This window comes from Chelon labrosus, assembly GCF_963514085.1.
Source record: "Chelon labrosus genome assembly, chromosome: 7".
Lineage (NCBI taxonomy): Eukaryota > Metazoa > Chordata > Actinopteri > Mugiliformes > Mugilidae > Chelon > Chelon labrosus.
In genome coordinates this window covers 12983288-13009717 of record NC_140343.1, presented here as the reverse complement: position 1 = coordinate 13009717, position 26430 = coordinate 12983288, and the positions used below count along the sequence as shown (strand labels likewise).

Here is a 26430-nt window from a genome sequence, read left to right as displayed (position 1 = left end):
CCTGGCCCCTCCTCTAGCTGGAAAAACTCCTGCTGCGCCCTGACGTCTGACCAGCGTTGAATCATCAGCACACTTAGCTCATCTGGGAACCTGTCACGCAAACGCTATTAGTCATGTGCAAATAAATCTACACATGCAAGAAGTCTCTCCCACACACTCAAACACACACTAAAGCAGAGGGACGCATGTTTGTGTGCACTCTCTGGACATGGACAGTTGTGAAGTCTACAGAACATTGCAGACGTCGAGCCCATGGTTGTGGTGTCGGGGAGAAACTATAGTCTGTTCCTCATAGAGAGCTGCTTCACAGGTGAACGCTACCTGTGTCACAAAGCTGACAGATTCAGACGGCGTTAGCACTCTGTGTGTAAACACTCAAGGTCAAGTTCAACACCAGACCCTTGAGCCGATTCCTTTCATCCTACAGTGTATGGCAGGAGAATCCACCCTAGATAAACAGGTTCGCTGCAGTCAGATATGACCTTGTGAACTCTCTGAAAATGAAAAATTATATTTTACTGTAAAACATGCAATTATCTACCAGAGACCAATCTTTCACAAACTTTTCACAACAGTTTTCGTGTAGTTTTGTCCTACAAGTTATTATCTCTGAAAAAAAAAAAAAAAAATGGATGGAAAAAATCCATTGATGGAATAACCTGGTCATTCAGTATATTCAGGTAGTCAGCTGACCTCATTCTTTGGGCACATAATGTTGCTGAACCTAGACCTGAGCAACTGCAGCAACCCCAGATCATAGCACTGCCCCCACAGGCTTGTACAGTAGGCACTAGGCAGGATGGGTGCATCACTTCATCTGCCTCTCTTCTTACCCTGATGCCCACATCACTGTGGAACAGGGTAAATCTGGACTCATCAGACCACATGACCTTCTTCCATTGCTCCAGAGTCCAATCTTTATGCTCCCTAGAAAACTGAAGCCTTTTTTTTCCAGTTAGCCTCACTGATCAGTGGTTTTCTTAAGGCTATACAACTGTTCAGTTCACATTGTATGTGTGGAAATGTTCTTACTTTCACTATTAAACATAGCCCTGAGTTCTACTGTTGTTTTTCTGTGATTTGATTTCACCAAACATTTAAATGATAGCCAATCACAATCAATCAGGATTTTTTTCTGACCTCATTTCTTCCTCAAAGACGATGGTTCCTCACTATCCTTCCAGTTTTTAATAATGCGTTGGACAGTTCTTAACCCAATTTTAGTAGTTTCTACAATCTCCTTAGACGTTTTCTCTGCTTGATATATGCCAATGATTTGACCCTTCTCAAACAGACTTTTCCAAGACCACAGGATGTGTCTTTAGACATGGTTGTTTAAGAAATGAGAAGCTACTCATTGCATCAGTTGGGGTTAAATAGCTTGTTGGCAGCTGAAAGATAATCACCCATGCAGTAATTATCCAATAGGAGGCTTTTGGCCAGGCAGTGTATAATTGCTCTTTCAAATTATAAGTAGTTTAAAAGCAGTTATAATGATCCCACTGTATACAGCCTCCATGTTTTTAGACTGCAGTCTGAACAACTAAAATGCTCCCTCTCACCGAAATGTACCTTGTTCTAATGGTTCTTACCTTTCACGCCATCTGACGCCACATCTCCTTTGAAATTCCCATGACCATTTGCTTCATCCGGCTGGAGAAAACACTGCGATGTTGTGCCCATTCTGTCTGATTTCTCCATAAACTAACAAGGTTGAATACAGTTCTCCATGAGGAGACAAAAATGGACATGGACTCAATGGACTGCAGAGAGAAGACCGGCACTGGAACGACGTCTACTGCCGGGCCTTCTCCAGCAATATCGCACATGTGTAACTAGATATCTCACCGAAACTGTATGTACAGTCGAATGAATCCTTCACACCAGTTTATTCCTGGAATATATGAGTGTGGTCTTCAGTTTGAGACTAGACGGTATAGAGGAAAAGAGGGAGAGGAGAGAGTGAGGCAACAAAGGTCCTAAGATGGACTTTGCCTGGTCTTTATACTAGAAGCCAAGGCCTGAATGCTCCTCTCCTATTTCTAAGAGCATTATTACATCCTTGCAGTTGTCATTCAGGTTATGGATAATGCTGACAAGTTCAATCCAGGTAGTTGAGCTACATTCAGCTGAATTCTTGATACCGATTTGACCCAGTACAGAACAGACAAGTGATCTCTCTTTAATGAACAAATATGTAAACACTTCTTTTGATAAATTCATAGACAGGCAGCATGATTAAAATAAAATATAAACAGTGCAATAAATTAAACATGGATTTATTTTGTACAGTTTATACTACATATTTACCGGAAAGCTTTTCTATCTATGAAATCCAGGCTTGATAGGGAACCCTTTGGGCGAGTCTCCCCAGGCACAGATTAGGCTGTTCTGTACAGACGGACATCGAGGTTAAGTCCTAGGCTGCATTGTACATTTCAAGCACGGTCCTATATACGTCAGGCTGAAGCCTTTAACCTAACCTGTGTACTGTAAAAATCAAGTCTTGTGGTCGACACATTTCAAAGGAGGTTTGTCTGCTAAAATACATGTTTTTCATTGCAGGACTTTCTGTTCTGACCTGTGGATCCTCAGTCCAGAAAAGTCCTGTGTTCACATTGCAAACATATTATAACAATACAACAGCACATGATATAAATATACATCTTATTAGAGGGAACAACAAATTGTTTTGGAATGTTTAGATGTGGGCCGCGAATGCTGCGAATGAGAAACAACCCTCTTCCTCGCTTCCTTCGCTTCACAAATGAATCTCATTAAACATCAAGCATACGATGAAAAGAACAACCAGGTAGCTCTACGACACAGCTCTCTCACATCTCTCGTCATCATGCATGTGGAAATTACTAAAAGGACAGAACATACCGTCATGTTCCTTTCTGTGGACAAAAACAGATGTGACGGGAACAACGTGGCGGCTAACAAAGAGACAAACTACACCGCGCCTGTGATTCCTCTTTTGTTAAAGCATCCATGTTGCATCACACGTATAAAGGACATTAAATTCTCAACACTTTCATCATCGCACGAGAAAAGGCAACACATCTTGAAGAGGACACATCCCTGGATCTATGTACAGGAAGAAAATGGCTTTCGTCATCTCTCTGAAACAACATCGACAGAGGTTATCCGGCACGGAAAATGTGAGAATGAACATCCATTTGGCTTCACATAACGACAACACCCAGGTCCTACAGATGGTTGGTCCTCAGGCAAGAGCTGTAATAGTCCATGAATGGAGCAGCTGCAGACCACAGGGCCTGTGTGAAATAGCAACTGGTCCGGTCCTTGTGATTGTAAGGTCATGCTATCTGACCTATAAGGTTATGAGACGCGTCTAGTCCTCCTGATTTTCCCATATCTTTCATTTTGAATCCCAGACAAACATTTTTCAGAGGATTTCAGAAGACGGTATATTACAAAGTCAATGGCCCCGCGTCCTGAAACAAAACATCTCTTATTGTGTCCCCTCTCCATATTCCTCACACACAGAGCTAACATAACCCTGCACACACTTTTGTTTGCACATTACGGTAGAAAAATCACTATTTCAGCTCACTTTAAGGTCTATCATTGATTTCCCGTGTTGACTGTGTATTGATTAGTGTCTATTTAATGCCCATGAATCTTGTGGATACTCTTGTTGTAAACAGGAACTGTTGGGTATGGCTGGTTGCCAGTTAGAAACTGGCCGAATCTGACTCTGTTTCATTTCTACTCGTACAGCTATGCACGGCAAAGACTGACAGCAACCTTCTCAAAGGACCTGAACATAAGACTAAAATACATTCATCTTATTAAATGTTTACATGCTACCTCTATGTTCACAAAATGCACTTAAATCGGTTTCGTAGATTCACCTAGAAGATTTGGACACCTTTAATCGACATCTCACCATATGCTGTTTAAATAACAATCAAAACACCAATTTGTGTGGGAAGGCTTGGTAACTTGTGGGTTTGCCTGCAGTGAGCTACTTATGGTACAGTCAGTCTCTGCTGTTCTCTTGATTTGGCACGTTTTCTCTATTAAGAACACACTCACATGTAAACACACATCCATGTCGTCTCCCTCCTGCTTACACAAATACACGCAAGAACATGTGCAGACAGACACCAGTATACAGATAAACAGCAATGGTGCTCAGTCCTGACTGTAATGCTACTGGTGCTGGGAACTTCAGATTCTCGGAGCCACAGAGGAGCTGAAGCCTTGTGGTGCCCCGCCAGCTGCTGAGGTGCCCAGTTGATCTGTGCATCCTCTTCACTTTCTCTCTGATTCTCAGCAGCGGTCGTCCTCATCTGTGTCACTCACCTGCTCGCCGGCGGCGGCTGTGCTCCCCTGGCCCAGGTGCTTCCGGAAATGCCCGTTAGGAACCTGCCAGGAGTGTCTGAGCTGAGGGGCGGAGCTTATGGCATTGGCCCGTCCTAAGCTGGTGGCTATGGCAGTCTCAAAGGTAAGGGTCTCCTGCCTCTCGCCTGCTCCGCCACTGCTGAGGTCCTCGTGGAACGGGAGGTAGGGCTCCGATATGTAGCGGTGAGGAGACGGGTGGCTCGGTCCTGAAACCTGTACTCCGGATGACCCCTGACCTGCAGACAAGGTCCCGCCTTCTTTGTCGGCCTTCCACAGGGCCTCCGCGGAGCCGCCAGGGCCGTCCTGAGTCTGGGTCTGTCCCTCGGAGGAGGCAGCTGGTGTGGGAGAGGTCTGGGATCGGCAGATGAGAGGTGAGTAGGAGATGTAAGGCCGTGGGCGAGAGGGCGTCTGGGGTAGCTGGCGCCGATTACGAGGAGTGCTGGACTCTGAGGCGGAGTTGGCAGGGCTGCCTGATGGGTTCAGCTGCAAATAAGTCAGGCACAACAGAGAGGAAAGCACTGTTATGTAAGGCGTGACACAGGACTGCTAGTTTTCTTCAGGGTATACGTAAGTTATATGACACAAACCCACACAACATTATGGGTTTAGTGTGTCATTTACTCAGCTGTACTCCCACCTGTTTCTGTAGTGTATGTGTGCGTCCTTCGCTAGGTGAGGGTGACCGCCTCCTCTCATACGAAGGGTCTCGGCTTCGCTCCTCAGAGTTACAGCGGGACACGTCAGGGGACAGAAGGTGGCGCCGTTCCTTCGATCTACCTCTTTCATGACTACTCGTTTCTCTGTGGTTGAGTCTTGGGCCTAAGACGCACATTTCACATGTCAGGTACTGTAAAAACTGCTCTCTGATTATGTTCGTTGTGATTTTATTACTGAAAATATATGCTAAGATGATAAGAGTTAATAATATCATTTTGGTCATCAATTCAGAATAAACAGATTGAATATTCATGCAGTTTTCAGGCCACTGCAAATTGTTCTCTGTCTTATCCATTCTAATTCAAATGACTGTGATGTCTACACATTCACATCTGTCATCTGTCTGAGAGTTAAATGACCTCTGTAGCTCCTTTGCCGGGGTCTGTATGTGCCGTCGGGACTGACTCTCTCCAGAGAGTGCTGCTCCTGCCAGAGGCCGTTCACGCACTGGTCTCCGATGGTGGAGAAGGAGCGCTTCATCAGCTTACTGTCTGCGGACATCCCAGGCTGCAAAAATACAGAACGACCAGAAGATTAATCACTTAAGTGCGAGAGCAAACAAACTCTGACTCTAGTGGCTGTAATAGCTGCTGTAAATATGCAGGCAAATGTTTTTTATTCAGTGAAAGTGCAAATCAGAGTATACCCAATGTACTTTGTGTGGATTTAAATTGTTTATTGATTTTTTAAAGCACCTACTAATACAAGAGTTGTTAAGTGCTGAATATAAGTTTGAATACAGCTTATTGCTCTTTATTACCTGTGGATCAACAGCCAGTCTGGGCATGGAGGACGCTCTGATAGATGCTGTCCGCTGAGGTGTTTTAATAAGTGTTGGGTCGTCCTTGGTCTGCTGCATCACTTGGTTATACTCCACTACTTGGGGCACCTACACAGGTACCACAGGTTGTAAGGCTGGCTGTGATATTCAGTTATATTTCCAAAAATAATAGTCAGGACAATGCATACCCTATGAATCCATCAGTACTAGACAAGATGATGCTGCAATAAAGACCTGACTTGTTCTCACAGTTGATATCATTTTGTCCTTGCAAAAGAAAAACAAATCATGCTCCTACTGTCAAAAAAATTCAGTCTCATTAATCTAGTGAAACAATTTGTGCCATAGCTTGAGTACATTTCTTATAGTGTGACTGGAACTGAGTGGCTCATATTGGAGTTGGAGCAAATAAATGATCAAGAGAAGATGTCTGAGTTGAATAGAAGGCAGATCAGTTCATTTTGTGTACTTGTCCTGCCACTGAGAGATGTGGATGAAGGAAGAAAAGGTGTAGTTAAATTTCTGGGGAGATGCGTGTCAAGCTAGGGTGTGGGCTACGACGTAGATCTGATGTTGAAGCACAAATCTAGCTTTAAGTGGTTACCAGTGTGTGCAAATGATGGTGATGGTGCGGATGGTGGTAGGTGTGGTAAGGTGAACGGTAGTCGTCGTCGTCCTCCTCCTCGTCCTTCTCCACCTCCCTGGAGTGAGACAACGGCTGCAGGAACATCTCTTGTGGAGAGATGGGGCTGAGTGCCATGAAACCTCCGCTGGTGCTGAGGGGACGCAAAAAGACTCATGCAGGGTGACTACAAAACTGACATTTTTGGTTTCTGTTCCCCGAAATCAAAAACAACCACAATGCGGCGTAAATGACGATGTGAGGAGATTAAAAGTGGGATATTTACAGAGCAGATCCCGCACTGTGTCTGAGGAATGACAGCGATTTGGCATTGCATAGGATTTCTTGAGGAAGAGAGGAAGCATCCATACGCTGGAACATGGGAGCATGTTTCTGTGGGGAAAGGAAGATATGGTAAATTAAAATAGGCGTCTGTCACGAGCTGTGTTACACATTTGACTGTCTGTTGCTATTTCAGTCATGTATTCCACTTTGTCTGTTGCCCAACAGTCACAAACTGCTTCCCTGATGCCACCTGATCTTCACCGCCTCCTCATTCACCTGCATCCTCTTCTCTCATTAGTCCCTCAGTCTACACCGTGGCTGCCTTCAAATGGAACTTGTGATTTTGTGATTGCGACACGGGAAGTCGTGTACACAACATACTTGGTGTTTAAGTGGCAACATCAGTGAGAGGCAGCTGTTGGCATCTAAAAGCCACAAGGGCGACAGTTTAGGCTAACGACCAGGTAACTTTAATGTAGGAAATGCAAAGCCATCCGAAAATGTCTTTGCAAATGTCTTGTGTACGCGCTAAACACAACATCATTTGAAGGCAGCATGTGCACCAGCGGTTCACAGTAATTTCAGACTATATTTGTATCTCAGCTTTTCTTAGTTTGTCTGGCTGATTTTCTGCCTGTGACCAGTCTAATGTCAGTCTTGCCCTTTACATGCCTGATTTGTCAGCTTAAAATATTATATTGAAGACCAATTAAAGAATAGAATAACAATAAAACATCAAAGACACGAACCTGTTCCTCCAGCTGCTGTCGAAGCTTCTTAGCTTTGCTCTGCTTGTAGTAGTCCATGATCATCATGGCGGCATAGATTTTTCCTATGGTCATGTCACTGGCTGTGGAGGAGAAAGCAGAAACCACACAGTCACCCTTCAAAACTCATAAAACGAAATGCATTTTGACTTTAATTTCTACTTAAAAATTGTTATTGTTGTTAGTTATTGTACCGTTAATTTTACCTTTGTGAATTGGAACCAGCAAGTCAAGTGTCTTCTGAGAGAGGTGAGGCCAGATGACACTAATCTCCTTCTGCAGATCCAAATCCATCTGATTTCTGTCTTCCCCTCCTGGAGATAAAACACAACGGCAGAAAATTAATGATTTTTTTGTTTTGTTTCGTTAAAGCTGTACTGTATGTCTCTAGGGCATTGATAATAAGTTTAACCTCTGGCTATCTTGACCTCGAGGGCAGTGCGGATGAGCGCCATGAGGGTGGAGGTGAAGTGGACAGACATGTCGTCGTCCACGGGCATATTCATCAGGACGAGTCTCTGAAGGCAGCAGGGAAGGCACCACATTCAGTAATAACACCAAACATAACACGAGCTCAGAGTAAAACCAGGACGGTCGTGGAAGCTCATAAGTTTATCAAACCTGTTATTTTAGGATTAATCTTCAGATTGTCTGATTTTGTGATCCTAAGCCTGCTAAACTAAGATTACAAAATAAAGAGTAATTTAGCAAAACTATAAACAAATATCAAATGAAAAGGCTGCAAATGATGGATGGGTACGTTTTTGCACTGATCACAGCAGGACTGCCTTTGTTTTACTCCAGTGACTGAAGTTTTAGTTCAGAAAAAAATCTGTCAAAACTAGAACTTCACTAGAACAGTGACATCATTTCCTGTAGCGTGGGTAAATAAATGTGCCTTAATAAAATTAGAGCATAATTTGATAAAATTAGACACAGGACAACAGAGAGGGCAAGCATGCTCTTATTTCCTGACAGAAACACTACAGTCCTGACAAATGATTGCTTCCTGAAGATCGGAAAATAATATCATAGTTAGTTTTTGTGATCCTAAACTCGAAAAGTATCTGGTATCACAAAATGCATTAAGGTAAAATTTCCAGAAATAAATATCATTCTTGCCCTTTCCTGTCATTCTGTACATGGAGGCTGTACACTCACTTGCCGCTTCATTAAGTACACAAAGGAAAACAAATACATCCTAATATAACCGTCTTAGCTTCATAAAGATTGTGCTATTAAGCATTTGTATAAAATAACTGAGATGTTGATTCAACTGTGTTTTTGCACTTTTGTGACTGTGGTTGGTTGTACTATTGAATTGTTTGGTGTTGTACTGACACGTTTCTAGTATTCTGTTATTTCAGCCAGAGGGCCAGGCTAAACAGAGACACCTTCTAATGTTTAATTCAATCCAGTTTAACAGCACCACCCTGAATGATCACATAGTTGAATTAACACCTATTTCAGTACGCAACGAACATAACAACAGTCATGAAAGCTAAGATTTAGCGCAGGACTGTTATATTAGAATCATTTTCGCTAGGATACCTAATGAACCAGCAGGTGAATGTGTATGCTATTATTCCAGCTTTACTTGAAGAAACTAGACAACTGTGACGGAGCATGCATGCAGGCTCACACACACACACACACATATGCATAAACAGCATATACACGTGACATAAAAACACTGATGTGACACTGGGTTGCGGCAGGAGGCGCATGCAGACTGAGAAGTGAAAGACATGAGAGCATCTGACAGGAGATTTCCGCAAATGACGATATTTAGCATGTAGATGTTTAGCAACTTTCTCATTAACATCTGCTGGTTTGGAATAATCAACGGCAAACGTCATCCGGTAACAGCAAACAGATAAAGACGTCTTAGTCTTCTGCCAAGATGCAAAGCAAACAGGCAAATCATTAGTCTCATCCGCCAATGGACAAATACTCAAACTTAAAACTGCTCCAACAAGCAATACTGCGTCATGTAATCAACACAACAAAGGCTTTGCTTTTCCGATGTATGACACACAAGAATGAGGTTTCGCAGTGCTTATCTCTGCTGATTAAAATACAAAGGCAGTGCCTGTCAGTCTCTGGTGTTCGGTCTACCTTATATGCCACCTTGGAGGGGCATTTCTTGCCCAGGCCTAGAGGTGGCGACATGTTGGTCAACATCTCATACATGTCAGTGTAATGGATACGACCACTGCGGGCGTCAGGTAGCCATGAGGATGAGGATGAAGAGGAAAGAGGGAGGAAGAGGGGGAGGATGGGAGAGGGATGATGTTGGATGTGAAGGAGGGGATGGAGGCGTCAGGGAAGTGCATTCCCAAGAACAAAGGAAAGGGGGACAGGGTAGAAAAGAGGAACAAGAATGAAGGAGATACAAGAGAAAGGATTATTCCAAGGCATCACACACAAGGAGAGAGTAAAGTAGGAGAAATAAAATAGGTTGTATTTTTTCTATGCCGCCAGCAGGGCATAGAAATCTGGGGAGGGAGGAAACCTTGGACGGGATGAGAAAAGGAATGACAGCCTCACTGGATCTGGTGCAAATGTTAAATACTTACTTTGTGTGGACGTGCATGAAAGAGGATTATAAAGAACCAGATCCAAAGGGTAGAGAGAGACAGGACTCCCTCAGATTTCTTCTTACTTGTACCAAATCATGCTTGTGAATCAGCTGTGAATAAACTGCACCAGTTTATTCAAAGGTTTTGGCAAATGAGGGACGTCCTGTGCCTTAGTACCCCGAGACCGACGTATCGTCATTCTTTGACCTCAATAAAATGTCCCTAAGGGTCAAGCAGGGTGGTGACAGTCGGTGGAGGGAGGGAAAGGAGGGGAAAGGTGGAAGTCAGGAAGGATCCCACACGAAAGAGGCAGAGGGTAGTTTGCTGACATGGGGGAATCAAACCTTGCATGCCACCCTGTGGGGGCAGTTCTTTCCAAAGCCCAGGGGAGGTGAGATAGTGCGTACAACTTTGTACATCTCCTTATAGTGGATCCTACCACTGGAAAGAACATACATGTCTTTAGTTGTCATAACAGACTTGTACTGTAGCAGACAATGAGGCTGGATGAGGCTCTGAGAACAAATGACAAAAAAACCTGTCACATGGGTTTTGAAATTCTTGACTTTTCTCTTTTGATTTTTGTTGTTAACTTCTCTTCAGGCTGGTTCAGATGCTGATCACATTGCTGGACACTACTTACTTCAATATTAAACAGTTTATTTGTTAGTTTCAGCATTGTATAAGAGTCCTTAAACCTTAAACTGTACCAGTGTGTTATTATATATGTCACAGTAATTTAACTGATGTTATTCTGATGGAACTCAGCAGTTACGTGTATTTCACACAGACTGTAGATAAATGATGGATGTAGCCATAGTGACGTCACCTGTTGGTTTGTGGACTACTGTTTTCAGGTCTCGAGTTTAGCCCGTGGGTTTCATCATCTTGTTTTTTTTTTTTGTTTTGTTTTTTGAGGCAGGAAAGATCATATTTGAATGCGAAGTGGGGGCATATTGACATATGACATCTAGTTAGTTAAAGCTTCCAGTGGTCCCTCAGCACACTGATAAGTAGACGAGAATTCAGCTAATGATTGAAATGATTCGTGGAAATACTGTAGATAAATTTCTTTATGAGAGAAGTTGACTATTTTTGAGTCAGAGACCATCTGCATTGCCCTTTGGGCCACTTCAGCACTTTTCGGACCCCATAGTTACATCCATCTGTTATATGGTGTTGTACATGCAGCTGACTGTAGCTGCAACCAGTTTACAGTTATAATATGTACTTTATTAATTAAAGACCATCAGTGTACAATAAAACTCTGAAAGATAGAAATTCTCAAAATGACATACACACTATCCCACTCTTTTAAAATCTAAACTCAATAGATCCGTAGACATTTTCACGTTCACACGATTAACTTCCGAACAAAAGATGTCTTCCTGCATCACTGAAAGTCCCTTCTCAATGTGGGTGCATGCTTAATGTTTCCACATTTCTTTTGTGTAAGTTGTAACTAACTTCTTTAGAAAACACATTCTGAATTGAAGAGAGACTAGAAATACACAACCCTATCCTTGACCTGAGCATAAGATAGTGTAGTGTCTCAGCCTTTTGTATCACTACTCGTCTATGTGCTCCATCACAAGTGGACACATTTATGTATGTGTGGAGTAAAGTACATTAGTATACTATGTGTATGTGTAATAAGATGTTGTACTTCCACATTCGGATGTAACTATATTTTTGTATTACCACACTATGAACCAAATCTATCAGATAGTTAATTATTATTAAATTACAATTTGATATACATTTCTTATCAGATGAATTATTAAAAAACTGTAGTGTAAAGACTCGGGGACACTGACCAGGCAGCACGATCATACTCCCCCCAGATTCGGACAAACTCATCCAGGTGATGTGGTCCGAGGATGGACGAGTCTCTTGTCAGATATTCAAAGTTGTCCATGATCACTGCCACAAACAGGTTCAGCATCTGCAGGGATGACAATACACAGAGAAATTAAGGACTACATATAAAGGCTGAAGGTGCTCGTGTGGAACAATAGTTCATCAAGTCAAAAAATTTGTTGCAGCTACCCAAGAGGATTCAGTAGATCCCTTGTCTTACCAGGAAGGAGCTAAAAAAGATGAAGGAGACAAAGTAGAAATAGGCAAAGTCGGAGCCACAGCCCCCCTCCTGGTCGGCCGTCGGTACTGCCGCGGGAAGAGAGGGGTCCGTCTCACACTGCTGTCCCCCCAGACACGACAGCATGATCTCCTGCCAGGACTCCCCTGTGGCACTCCTGGATACACACACACACACACACACACATTACACAACACCAGGAGGAGGAGCTGGTTAAGACTCCCACTACCCAGCTCACAGTTTATTCACAGTTGTGTCTGCCATCTGGAAGGTGCAATCAAAGCATCACGCGCCACCCACTTCAAGAACAGCTTTTAGATTTGCCAAATGTGAGACCGACCGGTGTGGTTTAATGTGTCCATCTGCATTACAGTCGATATGCAAATGTTTCATACTGTTGAATTTTGTTTTAGTTGTATTATGTTATACAACTAGTAAGTTTTTCTGGATTGTGTAATTTCATATCAATATTTAATAAACAGATTGTTTTACTTTATGGCACATTAGATCAATCCTGAAGTTCTCCATAGAGAAATAAACACAATAGAAACATTCAACACTTGGCCCAGACATCTGTTTAATTCTTTGACTCCCCCAGTCACTGTTTTTTAAAAAGATTTCAAGCTCTCAAAGTGTCTGCAAAGCTATTTGCTATGGAAGTACATGGTTCCCTGCAGAATCTATCAGTCACTGACACTACATAGCACCTTAGGAGCAAAGGCCTTTTACTGTAACTTAGCAACATGATCTGGCAACATTGAGGAAATCCTTATTTATTGAAATAGGATCAGTTTCTATCACAAGTCACTATTCTGTAGTACTTTCATTAAACTAGTGGATTAATTAAAGTATTAAGTGACAAATGATCGAGAATTCAGATGTGATCCTTGAGTAGCTTCCAGGATTGCGTCTACCTTGATAAAACCTGCAGGCGTCTTACCTGAAAAGCAGCATCAGGGCACCAGAGAAGGTTTTGAAGTTGTTGTGCTGGTTAATGTGCGTCTCCTCGTTCAGCTTAATGTTCCCAAACACCTGATTTACACACACACACACACAAAAAACATATATAGCTCCCCAGAGCATAGCATAAACTCTGCAAGGGATTTTATTTCACAATGAAACAAATGCATGCATACATACTAAACAGAGATCAGTGTCTGTCTTTGTGGATTCTGACCTGCATGCCAATGATAGCATAGATGAAGAAGAGCATAGCGATGAGCAGGCAGACATAGGGCAGAGCCTTGAAGGACTGAACAAACGTCCAGAGAAGGATACGGATGGTGTAGCCTTGCCTCAACAGCTTGATCAGACGAGCTGCTCGGAACAGCTTCAAGAAACTCATGTTGAACGTATCAACAAACTGGCAGCAGAGGGGAGGGAAACGGTTGGTATCACAGAGTACTGATGTCTAGATTATTCTTAAAATCAAGGAGAAAATACACTGTTAATATTATTTATGGTGTTACCTGCAAGTCTACTACAATCTCAGTGATGCTGCCCAAGACTGTGATGAAGTCAAAAATGTTCCACGTGTCTCTAAAGTAGTTCTGTTAAAACAAGAAAGGAGCCGCGAGTCATTTCTCAAGAGCACTTGAATTCACATTCAGGCTGCGTGTTGCTCTTGTCTCTCACCAGAAAGCCAAAAGCCATGATCTTGAGGACACACTCGACAGAGAAGAGAACAGTGAACGCTGTGTTAAGGTGCTTCAGTACAGCGTCGTACATCGGAGGGGCAGAGTAGTACTGAAAATACAAAGACGGTGGGGGTTAAACCATGAAGTGATCTTTGTTATAACTGAGATTAAAAAAAGTGGACTGTTCCCTAACCAATTCACTGCAGCTCAACCTCCTCTCAGATATCAGTTTGAACTTAAGCCCTGCAGATCTACAGGTTGATGGAAGATTCCTCCAGACCCATAAATAGTGCCTCTGTCTCATCTGTCGCACTATAAAAGGAGTCGTTCCTCGAGGGGCGGCAGCACAGTTAATGAGGTCATGCTAAATAGCAGCAACTGGACATTATAGATCAATATTTAATACAGGCTGAGTCACTCAGCGTCTGTCTGGCTGTCTGTCTGTCTGTCTGAAGAACCAGTACAGCCCAAGAAAAGGCCGGTTCAGGCCATAAATACTGGTCTGGGAAAGGAGGGAGAAAACATCTGCTCATAAACGCAGTTTGTTGAGGTGGTCACGGGTTCATAACAGCACGCAGTATGTTGCCAAGAAGCAATAAAATGTTTGTTTTTAATATTACAAGAAATACATATGAGGACATTTTGATTTTAACAAGTTTTCCTCACCTTCATCATCAGCACAATAGTGTTCAGAGCAATCATGGTGAGGACGGTGTACTCAAAAGAAGGCGACACCACAAAATGCCACAGACGGTACTGGAACGTGTGTCGGTTCTGCGGCATGTATCGGGTCAGGGGCTTGGCGCTGATGGCAAAGTCTATGCACGCCCTCTGAAATGCAAAGAGAAAGGACAAGAACATGAAAGGCAAAGGGATGAAACAGTGAAAGACACAGCGGTCAGGCAAAGTATCCTCTTCCCTTCAATGACAAGTCTCTTTGCTTTTGCTTCCTTTTTCTGCAAGGGCATTTATGGATTTACAAAGACAGTCAGCGTACACTTCACTTAAACAAGCTTTATAGATTCCACTGTAAATCTATACTTTGTATAAATGAAAGAAAAGACAGATATGGAAGAAGCTAAGAAACAGAAATTATGGTTCAATAAAGGAAAAGACTAGAAGGACGGATATAGCTCATTATAAATAAACAATGCGGTGTCACATGTGGGGGAGTGTTGTTGTCTTTGATTGATCAGGCATTTCCATTTGACCAGCCTCTAACACTATTGACAGTCAGGGGGAGAATGGCGTCAACAAGAACCAGACAACATCATCCTAATGAGCATATTAAATTGCACCTAGCTGATCAGCTCATTAGATTGTACCCATACTGATGCCCGCACGTCTCGTTATCGTCTGTGAGTGCCGAACTCATCTGAGAGAAAAACACACAGAGAACGAGTCGGGTCCTTTCATCGATCCTCCCTCACCTCGTTCTTCTCCAGGCTGCACTCCTCCATCATCTTATCGCCCTGCTCCTGAAAGGTGATGATGATGAGAGCAACGAAGATGTTGACGAAGAAGAAGGGAAACACGACGAAGTAGATGACGTAGAAGATGGACATCTCCATCCTGTTGCCGTGGCTCGGGCCTCTGTCTTCTTCTGTCACGTCTACGGAGTGCTGCAGGACCCTGGGAGAGCAGAGGTGATCGGCGAATGTTTATACTAATGAAACACTTTTGTTCAGCGGGACAGAAACAGCACGAGGATCATTTTACACACAGAAAATACATCAATCTGCTTCATAGTGTTCTCCAAAGAAATTTAACCAAACCATGTGTGCAAAAAAATGTCCCTTTTTGAATTGCTACACATTAAATATGGAAAAAAATATATATGCTTTGTGCTTAAGCAGCTTTTTATTCTGATAGAAACCTTGGACATCAAATGTGAATGCACCATTTATTTCTACGTCAGCAGTCAATTAACAAGGGCTGGGACAGCACAACCCCACCAGCACTGTTAGTGAAATACTGGTATAATCTCATTGTGAGATAATAAATGACAAAATCTTTGTTAAATTAATCGCATCTATTATATTTCCTCCATCAAACGTCAGACTTGACCATTACCAAAGAACATGTCGGATGTTGTAATGTTCATGAAAAACTAATGAGAATCCTCAGAAAGGAAAATGATTCACAGGAAAGCTCCAGCGTGAGTCCCGTCAGAAACTCACTGAGGCCAGCCCTCTCCAGTGGAAACCGTGAAGAGCGTGAGCAGAGCCCAGATGACGTTGTCGTAGTGAAACTCGTGTCTCTTCCAGTCTCTCCTCTTCACCTCTTTCTTGTCCTTCCCGTAGTCGATGTAGTAACCCCTGAAGAAGAGGGAGGAGAAACGAAAGGTTGAAATAAAAGTTAAACAAGCTTCAGGAACGTTAAACCTAAGGGGTTGTAACATTTCTAACAGGATCATTAACTTTGAGCTTCGGGATAAGGACATGAGGCCATATGGATAATTCATGTTTAAAATAAATACTGGGACGAATATATGAACACGACTACAAAGCAATAGAAAAGATAGAGAGAAGATAAATTAGTGTGAAAGAATAATGAGTTAAGGATGAAGGAAAAATAGACGTGGATTACTGGCAATCCTTCTCCGTGTCCTTTGAACTGTCGGTGCAGTAGAAAAACTTCCCCTTGAAGAGCTGCACGGCAATGACAGCAAAGATGAACATAAAAAGCTTGTAGACAATTAGGATGTTGAAGACGTTCTTCAGAGACGTCACCACACAGTCAAACACCGCCTGGAAGACAGGGACACATCAAGATAAGGTCAAAACAGGTTTCATTTGAAGCATTCAACGTGTAACTGTTCATTTAGTCAAAGTACATTGCCATGCAGGGACTCAACAATGCCATGATTGATTTGTTTTGAGACTTTGAGGACTTTAAAGATAATGAATTACTAGAAATACTTGCAGTATAAATTATATGCAGTCTGTAAAACCATGAATGGCCCCTTATGGTTGTTGTTTCCTACAAAAGTTAATTACCTCTACTTGTGAACAGAACGAGCTGAATGATGAATGATTTTTACATTCAACAGTCGTCCAAGTCATCAGCATTCAAACACTCTCATCCTCTTTTATCGCCTGATTTTCTTTATTCACTTGTAAAACACCTGCCTCTCTTTCTTTCCGCCACAGTTTCCAGTTAGTATTTTTTTGTTATTCACAGCGGATTGAATTCTTCAGTATTTTCAGGCAAAAAAACATCAGTGGGTTTTCACACAAGTCAAATAGAAATATCACACACGTGCCGCTGTTTATTCAGCAAAAAGAGCCAATATTACATATCTGTGAAATACAAAAGTAAGTGAAGCCTAGTTTTCGGCGTCTGGTGTGAACCCCCTGTGCAGCAATAACTGCCACTAAACGTTTCCAGTAACTGCTGATCAGCCGTCTACAGCAGGAGGGATTTTAGACTCAATTTTGGCTCATTTTCCCGAATAAACAAATTGTCTACTTTCAGGACTTGTGTGAAAATCCACTGATGTTTTGAATCATTTTTATGCAGAAATGTAGAAAAGTCTGAGGGCCGCAAATATTTTCAAGTGGGAATGTTGTTTATGATTTAGTATCTAGTGTTTCACTTCTCCTCTCCGCTACAAAATCATACCCGATTTCTTATTTGACCATTAGCATACTCTCATTTTAACTCCCCTTGATATCTTGGTTCGTGTTTGAATATTTTTTTATGAGTTATCTCATAATGACATTGCGCACTAACACCAGACACTGACAGACAGTTATGAAAACACAGCCACAGTATAAAAGGCAGAGTGTATCTGCACACCTTGAGTTTAGGAAGCCTTTTAATGGTCTTAAGTGGTCTTAGGACACGCAACACCCTCAGAGATTTGATGGTCTTAATGTCCCGTCCTTTGTTGTTTCTGTGAAGAAACACAGTCACTGTCAGCATCATATCAAAGCAGCACAATAAATTTCTCTTCTTGTATACAACTGTTTCCAAACCTTGCATCTATTGTCATATTCTACTTATGTCACTTTCTAAGACGTTTGAAATTTTTACATTAACATTTTTCTTGCATCTTTTACCCCATCACATTGCTGCTAGTCAGTCCCGCACAGGCATCATCCGCAGGCAGGCAAAAGCAGGAGAGTGACAGAGATTTACATCAGCAGTCATAAAGCCACGAATAAAACAGAAGAGATGAACGCGTTGTGATGCAAAAAGAAGACTTGTGGCTGATTCAAAGACAATTTACTGTTCAGACCAACAGTTAACTCATATGAGTAATAGAAATAAATCATGCCACTGACGTGAGGGCGAAGGCCACCAGTGCTCCCACCACGACAATGAAGTCGAGGATGTTCCACAGGTCCCTGAAGTAGGAGCCATCATGGAGGATCAGACCCTGGTCAATCATCTGAAGACAACAGAGTGCCGTGCCGTGAATAAATCTGGGATATTTCAGTCTCAGTGTGTGAATTATGAAGAAGATGCGGCTCAACTTGCTGCACTGAATGAATAATAGCTCTGACAAAGCTACTTCACATCTACAGTTTCTGTTTCCAGACATATCATAAAAATAGATCATATTTCAATTTTGCTTTTAAGAAATTCTTCTCGTCTTCTTTCTTGTAAAGCTTTTTTTTTTTCCCTGTGGAACTCAGTTAACTATTCAAAGAAAATGAGAAATTGTTGTTGTGCACAAAGTGTGTCTGAAACACTCGTATTTCCATGAACCCCGTGAAGTTTTAGCCCCATTTCCTTTCTAGATGAAATGATTGTGCCTTTTTTACACAGTAACTCACCTTTATGATCATTTCAAAAGTGAAGACTCCAGTGAACACATAATCAAAATAGCGCAAAACCTGCAAAGTAAGTCACACAGATGAGAAGCAGAAAAGACCAGTCAAAAGAAGACAAGAACATCAGACTCAAAACCAAATAAACATAAATGCATTCATTCAAACATCAAAGTCCTTTTACTTGTTGCATTGATTTCATGACAGGTATTACTTGACAGTCTCTCAGCCTGACGTTTATGAAACAGCCCCCTCAAATGATAGCAATACAACTCAAGATATTAGCCTCAATTCTCCCATAAACATCCAGACTTCTGCGACTTCATTCGCCACAGTAATCTGAGATTTAATTGCCCCATCAAGTAACATTTGCAGTCTTCTGCAAAACAATTTTAGAAATGTTTTTTTTCTTTTTTTCTTAATGATGCTCCAGCTCTTTATTGTAGATGAAGGGAGCTAAGAGGCCCAAGGCACAGATAAAGAGTGACTGAAGCCATCTCTCAGGATGGCAGAGTGATTGAAACAGCAGAAATATTCTGTCTTTTATTATGTCATTAATGTTACAGCTGTTTCCTTGTCTCAGAAAGATGACATCAGCGTGAACACAAACCTTATTCCAATCAGAGGAGGTGGCTACAGGGTCCTCAGCAGCCAGTGCTATACTACTAGCAACTATGACCAGCAGGATGGACATTTCAAAGTACCTGAGGTTCACCACGTAGTGGCACGCTCGACGCACCCTGAGGAAGAGCAGAGCGCAGACCATGTGACTGAGACTACATGACCAATACAGAGGTTACGAAACGCGTCAGAGCTAAAGAGAAACAGTTTGACATTTAGGAAAATGGGCTCATGCACTTTCTTGCAAAGAGTAATAAAGTTAGATGAAAAGATCAATACCACTCTCATATTTATTACGTAAATGAGAAGCTGGAGCCAGATGCCAACTAGTTTTGTATAAAAAGTGGAAACAGCCAGCTTGATAATGTTACACAGTTATATCTCTTGGTTGGCTATAGGTGACTTTCTGAAGTCTTGTTGTCATTGAGAGTTTGGCGACTCTTAATGGTCCTTTTCCAATGCAGTGATGGTGCCCAACACAGAACTTGTTCCACGCATTTTCAGTGAAAAATTACTGGTGCCAGTGCCACAATTTAAAGTCCTCCTCCTTACATACAAGGCCCCTTAAAGGCCTAGCTCCATTCTATCTGAAAGACCTCATTGTACCATATCATCCCAGCAGATCACTCCGATCTCAAAGTGCAGGGCCTACTTGTGGTTCCTAGAATTTCAAAAAGTAGAATGGGGGGTAGATCCTTCAGCTATCAGGCTTCTCTCCTGTGAAACCAGCTCCCAGTTTGGGTTCGGGAGGCAGACACCCTCTCTACTTTTAAGATCAAGCTTATAATTAGGGAGTTTCCTGTGGAGCTCCATACAACATCTGTTGTCGTGGTCTCATCAACCTACCCAGTCTTCATGACCCGTGATCCACTCCTACCTGAATGAACAATTCTCCAACATGCCTATTATTCCTCTTATATTCTCAAACTGTCATGCAACATCATCAGCTGTATGTTTATTTGTATCATCATCAGATTCTACATATACGCTTAGGTCAGATGTAAGTATCAATTATTCCCTCATCGTACCACCATTATAAAATACTCCACACCTCTACAAGGTAGGAAAAGTGGCAAAAAAAAAGAAAAGCTAACACTGAGAAACTTGATCGAGAGCAACTTACGGGTTGTCAGGTTTGAAGATGAACATACTGTCTGGGGTCACGGTGTTGACAGGCTTTGTCTCCTCTGCCTCCTCCTTCTCTAACTTACAGCTTTCGGGGTCCTTATTGTTGACTACAAAAGATGAGGAGAAGAAGGTGGGGTCAAATAATGCCCCCTCTACGCAGAACTTGTACACTCAGATTGATCAGGAACATTTTGTAAGAACTGATGGTGTCTAACGGAGGTAAGCTGAGTCAGTGGAGACTGGCTTAGATGATGATGTGAGTCACTGCTTCTCAGAAAGCCTCAGCTCAGTATGTGCAACAGATATGAAAAAAATATATGCTCAAAAGTCTGGGAGTAATATCCTGAGCCTTGGTCATAACTTTTCTAGTTTAAAAACATAAAAACCACTCTCATCTAGCCATTACTACCGTTAACACTCACTTAACATATCATCCACAGATTTTAATTAAAACCCGTGTACTGAAACTGTCCACTAATTTCAGAGCACAGTATGTGGAGCCACATGTGGCCCTGTCACAAGTCATCATAAAACAGTTTAACGAAGCACCAAGGGATAAAGATGTCCCCATTATTAACATATGAAAATCATTAATCATTGCACCATTACCTGTGATTGTGGAAAGCTCGAGCGATGGCTGCACGTTGGGAACTTCAATGATCACACTGGAGCTGAGCTGAGCTTTATCCAGGTCCTGCTCCGTCTCCTTCTCTTCTTTGTCGTCCTCTGGAAGAGTAGGCGCAGGCGGTTCTGGCGTCTCTTCCTGCTTCTGAGGACACTGGTCACTAGGGTGGCTCTGGTTGTCTGTCGGGTTACTGTCCCCTCCTTCGCTCTGATCACCTTGTCTGTTGATGAAAAGAGATGCACATTACTGGACGGATATGAGGAGAGTGATACACAGCTTGAGTGTTTCCTGTCTTTTTCCCGTCTGACTTTTCTAAACTTTCTAAAACTATGTTTCTTGATCTGTCTCACCTGCTCTCCTCGTGCTTGGACGCCTCTCCCTCGTTGTTTTCAGGTTCTGTTGCGTTCTCCTCTGTTTTCCCATGGTTTCTGTTCTTCTCCACCATGTGGGTACCGTTCCCAGGAGAAGACCCCTGACTTCTGGTCCCAGTCTGATGATCACAGTGGTGCATCGCCCTCCGGCCCCTGATCCCACTGTGACCTCCAACTCCAGGGGTCAGTGAGTCAACACTATCTGGAGGTCTGAACTTCTTCACCGCCCTGTGCTGTCGCTCGCCATTCAGTCTGGGGCTTCGACGCTCGCTGACATGTTTGTGGCTCTGATTAATGGCCAGCTTTCCACTCTCAGGGATGGGCTCTGATTCAGGAGGCTCCGGTATGGTCATTGACACAGAATCATTTGCAGGATCCAGCGACTCTGGCACCAGCACTGACAGGGGGGGTTCAGGTATGTCACCAGAGAGAGATGGTGCAAGGGGAACATCCACAGACATGGAGGACCCTGATGCCTGGTTCTTAGCTGGAGAGGCCAGAGGGTCTGTCAGGTGCTTCAGACTCCCTGACGGTGTGTTCTGCATGGCCTGGCGGTGGAGCGACAGTGGGAGCCCGTGCTGGGCTTGGCCCGAAACAGGAGGGCCATCTTTCTCCTCACTGGTGTTGGTGTACAGGATCTCTCGGCTGGACATCTGGCGGTGTCTCCGCAGCTGACTGGTCCTCTGCTCCCAAACTGACATGGTCATCCTCTTTCTCCTCTCTCTCCTGGACATGAAAGAGTTAGATGGGTTGAGTGGCGGCGGTGGGCGGCCCTCCCTCATGCTCCCCTGGGCCTCCTCCAGGGAGCAGGAGTAGGTAGGCCGACTGCGGTGAATGGCTCTTTTTCTGTACAGGTAGGGCCGCCTCCTCCGGCTTCCCCTGGGAAGAGCAGGAAAAGACAAAACGTCAGCATGTATATCTAGTGCCACACTCAATATTCTGCTGGTTTAAAGTTAGGTTAATGTCAGCATTTTTAATTTAGCAGGATTTACTTATTGATCCAGGTCTGATATACTTATGCTTGCATGCTGCGTGTTCACCAAAAATATGATCTCATTCATACTAGTTTCAAAAATGAATTTTGATGGACCTAAAACACTAGGTTCCTTATTTGCTTTATGAAATGTACATTGGCAATCAAAACATGTGCACCAAAAATGGATATAGCAGGTACATAGCAGGTGCTTTGGTTTGATGTTCAGACAAACAAAGAGCAATTTCGTTTCAACATGAAGCAATTTACTGGATCAATGATCAAAATGAACCAAGCCAGGAATTGTTGTGTGACTTCAGTAACAAAAAGAGTAAGATGCAGAGTGAAATCAGTGGAATAAATCTAAAAAAAAAACATAGATTCAAATGATATTGGAGAGTTGGGAAGGTACAGGACAGAGCATGGAGAGAATACTAAACGGGATGAATCTGAGACATTTACCCAGTTAAGAAAAATCAAGCGGTTGTGAGTGAGAGAGTCAGAGAGCTGAACAGACAGTGTTACTTACTGGAGCGTGGACTCTTGTGTGGTCCGTGTTATCAATGAGCGATTGGTTGAAAACAAGACATTAGTGCTTTTGTGAGCAGAGACAAAACAGGCCAGGAGACACACAGCAAAACAGCCTTTAAACACAAAGACCAGCCATATTAATGCTGTTTAACAGCTGTTGTGAATTAGTAATTCATTGCTTAAGGGTAAACCTGCCTTTGCGGGTAACTACAAATATAAATAAAATATTAATTGTATATTTTAGCTACATTGTGCATCAATTCCTCCGTGCACGTCTTTCATTTTTATGTTTGAAATGAATAAAAGATAAATTTGGATGTTAACAAGTGGACTCTTAACGGTTTGCTGTGTGTCTCTGTTGGAGCCAAGCGGCACAGTGACAAACAAGATGGTAGCAGTATTTGAAACAGTTAAACAACATTCATAAACATTAACAATAAGCGCAACATTGATAAGGAGACCCCTTAAGTAGACCGAGATGTCAGACAGTCTGAGCTACGGTATGGGGTACAGGTAGAAAACACAGAGATGGGCTCCATCAGCAAAACACAGGTAAAGAGTGCATATTCAGAAAACCCTCGGAACAAAACCACCACATTGGGATGCAGCTCTGAACACCACTGCCACCTCGGAGCACTCACATATTTGCATTCTTTCAGGACATGCTAGTAGAGCTCAAGCTTCAAAATATTAGTCGAAGATACTCAGAATGCTAAACAGCATTTAGGAGAGGGATAAAAAGACTTCACAGGGAAAGAAAAACTGCACACACACTGAAAACACTGTCCAAATATTCCAGTCCCGGCAACTATTACATTATGTGAATAGCATTCTCAGTGAGTGTGTGTGTATAATTAGTTTTTCTTCCTTTCATCATGCTGACAGGACGCATGCTTCCCCAAGGTGAAATCAGAATCAGACTCCGGCATGCGGCATCTTTCTTTTTTGCCATTTAGCAAACGCTGTCATGCAAGTTTCTTCAAGGTCAGCGCGAGCAGGTACTGACGGGGGTTTCATAGATGACATCAGAGAGAACAACAGGTAACCCTTAAAGTTCAGAGTGTCCTCTCCAAATGTACATGCCGGTCGAGGTGACCCCATGGTATTCCAGTCTTCTCTATATTCTCTGACAAGAGCCTGACCCTCGACTACAACTAATGTGCGTCTCTAGTTTTCTCTCACTTTCTTTCTAATTTATTCCACTGAGTAAGTTTCACAGAAAGGGCATAGCCTCGAGAAAGAAGGACAGAAAGAAAGAAAACAGAAAGTACATAACCCTATGTTAATAGCTCCTGTGTTTTCTTCTACATGCCCATGCAACAAACTGTTTGTGTCTCAGTACACATCGTGCAGAGCAAGAGGTTCCCACTCCTGTTCATGCGCATGCACCACCTATGACAATGTGCAATCAGTTCCTGAGGGGAAAAAACACACACATCTATTCTGAAAGCTGGAAACCTGGGCATTGAGAAAGCAAAGTCACGTTACTTTAAGAATCATATTTTTCACAAGTGAGAACACTTTACTTCCTCTGACTCTCCTAGCAACGACATCCGCTTTCCTGACTACGGAGGCACATTACCGTAATGAACATCTTAATTTGGACACTAAGTAAACCTGTCTCCATGACAACAATGTAAGCACCTCCCATCCCGGAGTGGAACCGGTAACCATGGAGACATGGCTTCAATGTCGAGCAAATTACAGTGGGAGCAAGCGGAGGTTAGATAGCAGGGCTTTCAGTAAAGACGTAGCAGTGAGTTTGTAGTGGGACAGCAGCAAATACTGGTTCTTTCAACAGCTTCTACTTGACATTTAATTACTACAAACCAGCACTTACACAACAACACAACCTGAAACTCTGTATTGATGACCTTCAGCCTCAATTTATAACTGCTCTGCATTTCATTAGTAGTCCGAATCTACTAATCTAGCACCTAATGATAAACTGGTTGCTGGAAGCTACATGATAAGTCCTATGCTGTGACTCGGTCCTATGTATACACTCCTTGGTGGAAGGAAGGAGAGAGGAAGAGGAAAAGAGAGACAGAGGGAGAAGAGGAAGAGGAGGAGGAGGCCAGGCAGCGTGTCTTTGCTATCGCACTTACTCTGAAGACATGAAGGAAGACAATGGTCCGACCTCCTTCGCTTTCTGGAGAGCGTGCTTCTGGTTGAACGCAGCCTCTGCTTCCTCTTCATCCTGATCAAAAGAGCAAAAGGCGGCAGAAAAAATTATTACATCTGCAAATTTAAATAATTGAACAGAATCAAAGGACGAAAAAGTAGAACGTAACATGAAAGCGGGAAAAGATTATTAAACATATTCAGCATTGAGTAACAGACGCTTACAGCAGTAAGCTTATTCCTTTAATCATCATTATCATTTCCAGTTTTCCACGTTTTATTACCTTGGTAAGCTCCTGTGCGTTGGCAAGATTATCCACGGCAATAGCCAAGAAGACATTCAGCAGAGTGTCTGGTCACATGCATGTTAAGGATGCACATAACTAGTACTGCAGATACCACTGAGAATCAACAAGTCAGCAGGAAACATTGGTTTAAAAGACGTTTAGCAAGCAAAGACATGCAGATATTTTCTCAGGAGGTGGTTTAAAAGATAAAGAGCAAATACTGAGAACACATTGAGCAGGTGTCCAACGATGCAAGTGCAATGCGATGCACATATCGCTATGTGTAACAGGCAGTTTCTTGCAGTGCCACTTTTTAGCCGTAAGCACTTGTTGTTCAAATCAAATCAAGGTTATATTATGTGCGAAGTATTTCTTCCATTTTCTCACAAAAACAATATTTCAGTCTTAAGAATTTTACTCTGTCACTACACTATACCTATTTTACTGTTTGATATCCAGTAAAGTTTTATAAATCAAAGAGACAGTAACTGTTGAGGGAAAATTGCAAGGTGGTAGTGGTGGCTGATGATGTGGTACAAGATGACTGCAAATGTAGATATTAAGGTCATTATAGTTAATGTAATTTACATCGTAATGAAGGATACAGTTTCCGAACAGAGTGAGAACTATAAAGTAGATAGAGGACCACATGCCAGACTTCACTCCTCCTTGAGAGCGTATACCGTTGTACATCACCTCGTTCCAGTCTTCTCCAGTCAGGATCTGTGAAAACATGTCTACAGCGCTCACACAGAATATCATCTACACAACTATCCAGATCATCATGGATGAACTTTGCTATACATTTAACATTTTCCAAAATGCAGTGATATGAAAACCTTTTTTTCCTGCATATAATATCAGGTTTGTGACAGGTATTTAAAGTCGGGTTTATTTCCAGACCTGAAAAACAGTCATGATAGCCGCCGGAAAGGTGTCAAAGTTTGTTGGGGTGTAGTCTTCAAAGATGAACCTGTGAAAAAATAAAAAATAAAAAGATGTAACACACATGGTAGACAGGAGTCTAATTTATTTTTATTATTTCACGCAGAGCAAAACTTGTCTGCCTACGGCTGTCCAGATGTACCTGGAGCTTTTCTGTCTTTCTGTGTGTCCTGTGTGTGTTGTA

General features: G+C 42.5%; 1 protein-coding gene across 1 annotated transcript in view; it reads right to left on the bottom strand.

Moving 5' to 3' along the window:
* Positions 1 to 1998: 1998 nt before the first annotated feature.
* Positions 1999 to 26430, bottom strand: part of cacna1ea (calcium channel, voltage-dependent, R type, alpha 1E subunit a) — a 93078-nt gene continuing 68646 nt past the window's right edge. The window contains 31 exon segments of the mRNA XM_084548492.1: positions 1999 to 4857; positions 5012 to 5193; positions 5451 to 5598; positions 5852 to 5980; positions 6477 to 6648; positions 6781 to 6887; positions 7529 to 7629; positions 7753 to 7860; positions 7959 to 8064; positions 10473 to 10569; positions 11946 to 12073; positions 12209 to 12383; positions 13167 to 13258; positions 13404 to 13589; positions 13696 to 13776; positions 13862 to 13972; positions 14530 to 14694; positions 15294 to 15495; positions 16044 to 16181; positions 16453 to 16613; positions 17665 to 17760; positions 18143 to 18259; positions 18648 to 18707; positions 19252 to 19381; positions 20386 to 20497; positions 21000 to 21235; positions 21366 to 22265; positions 24999 to 25090; positions 25299 to 25366; positions 25907 to 26024; positions 26205 to 26274. Of these exon segments, the coding sequence (XP_084404618.1) occupies positions 4303 to 4857; positions 5012 to 5193; positions 5451 to 5598; positions 5852 to 5980; positions 6477 to 6648; positions 6781 to 6887; positions 7529 to 7629; positions 7753 to 7860; positions 7959 to 8064; positions 10473 to 10569; positions 11946 to 12073; positions 12209 to 12383; positions 13167 to 13258; positions 13404 to 13589; positions 13696 to 13776; positions 13862 to 13972; positions 14530 to 14694; positions 15294 to 15495; positions 16044 to 16181; positions 16453 to 16613; positions 17665 to 17760; positions 18143 to 18259; positions 18648 to 18707; positions 19252 to 19381; positions 20386 to 20497; positions 21000 to 21235; positions 21366 to 22265; positions 24999 to 25090; positions 25299 to 25366; positions 25907 to 26024; positions 26205 to 26274 (5143 nt within the window). The 3' untranslated portion in view covers positions 1999 to 4302.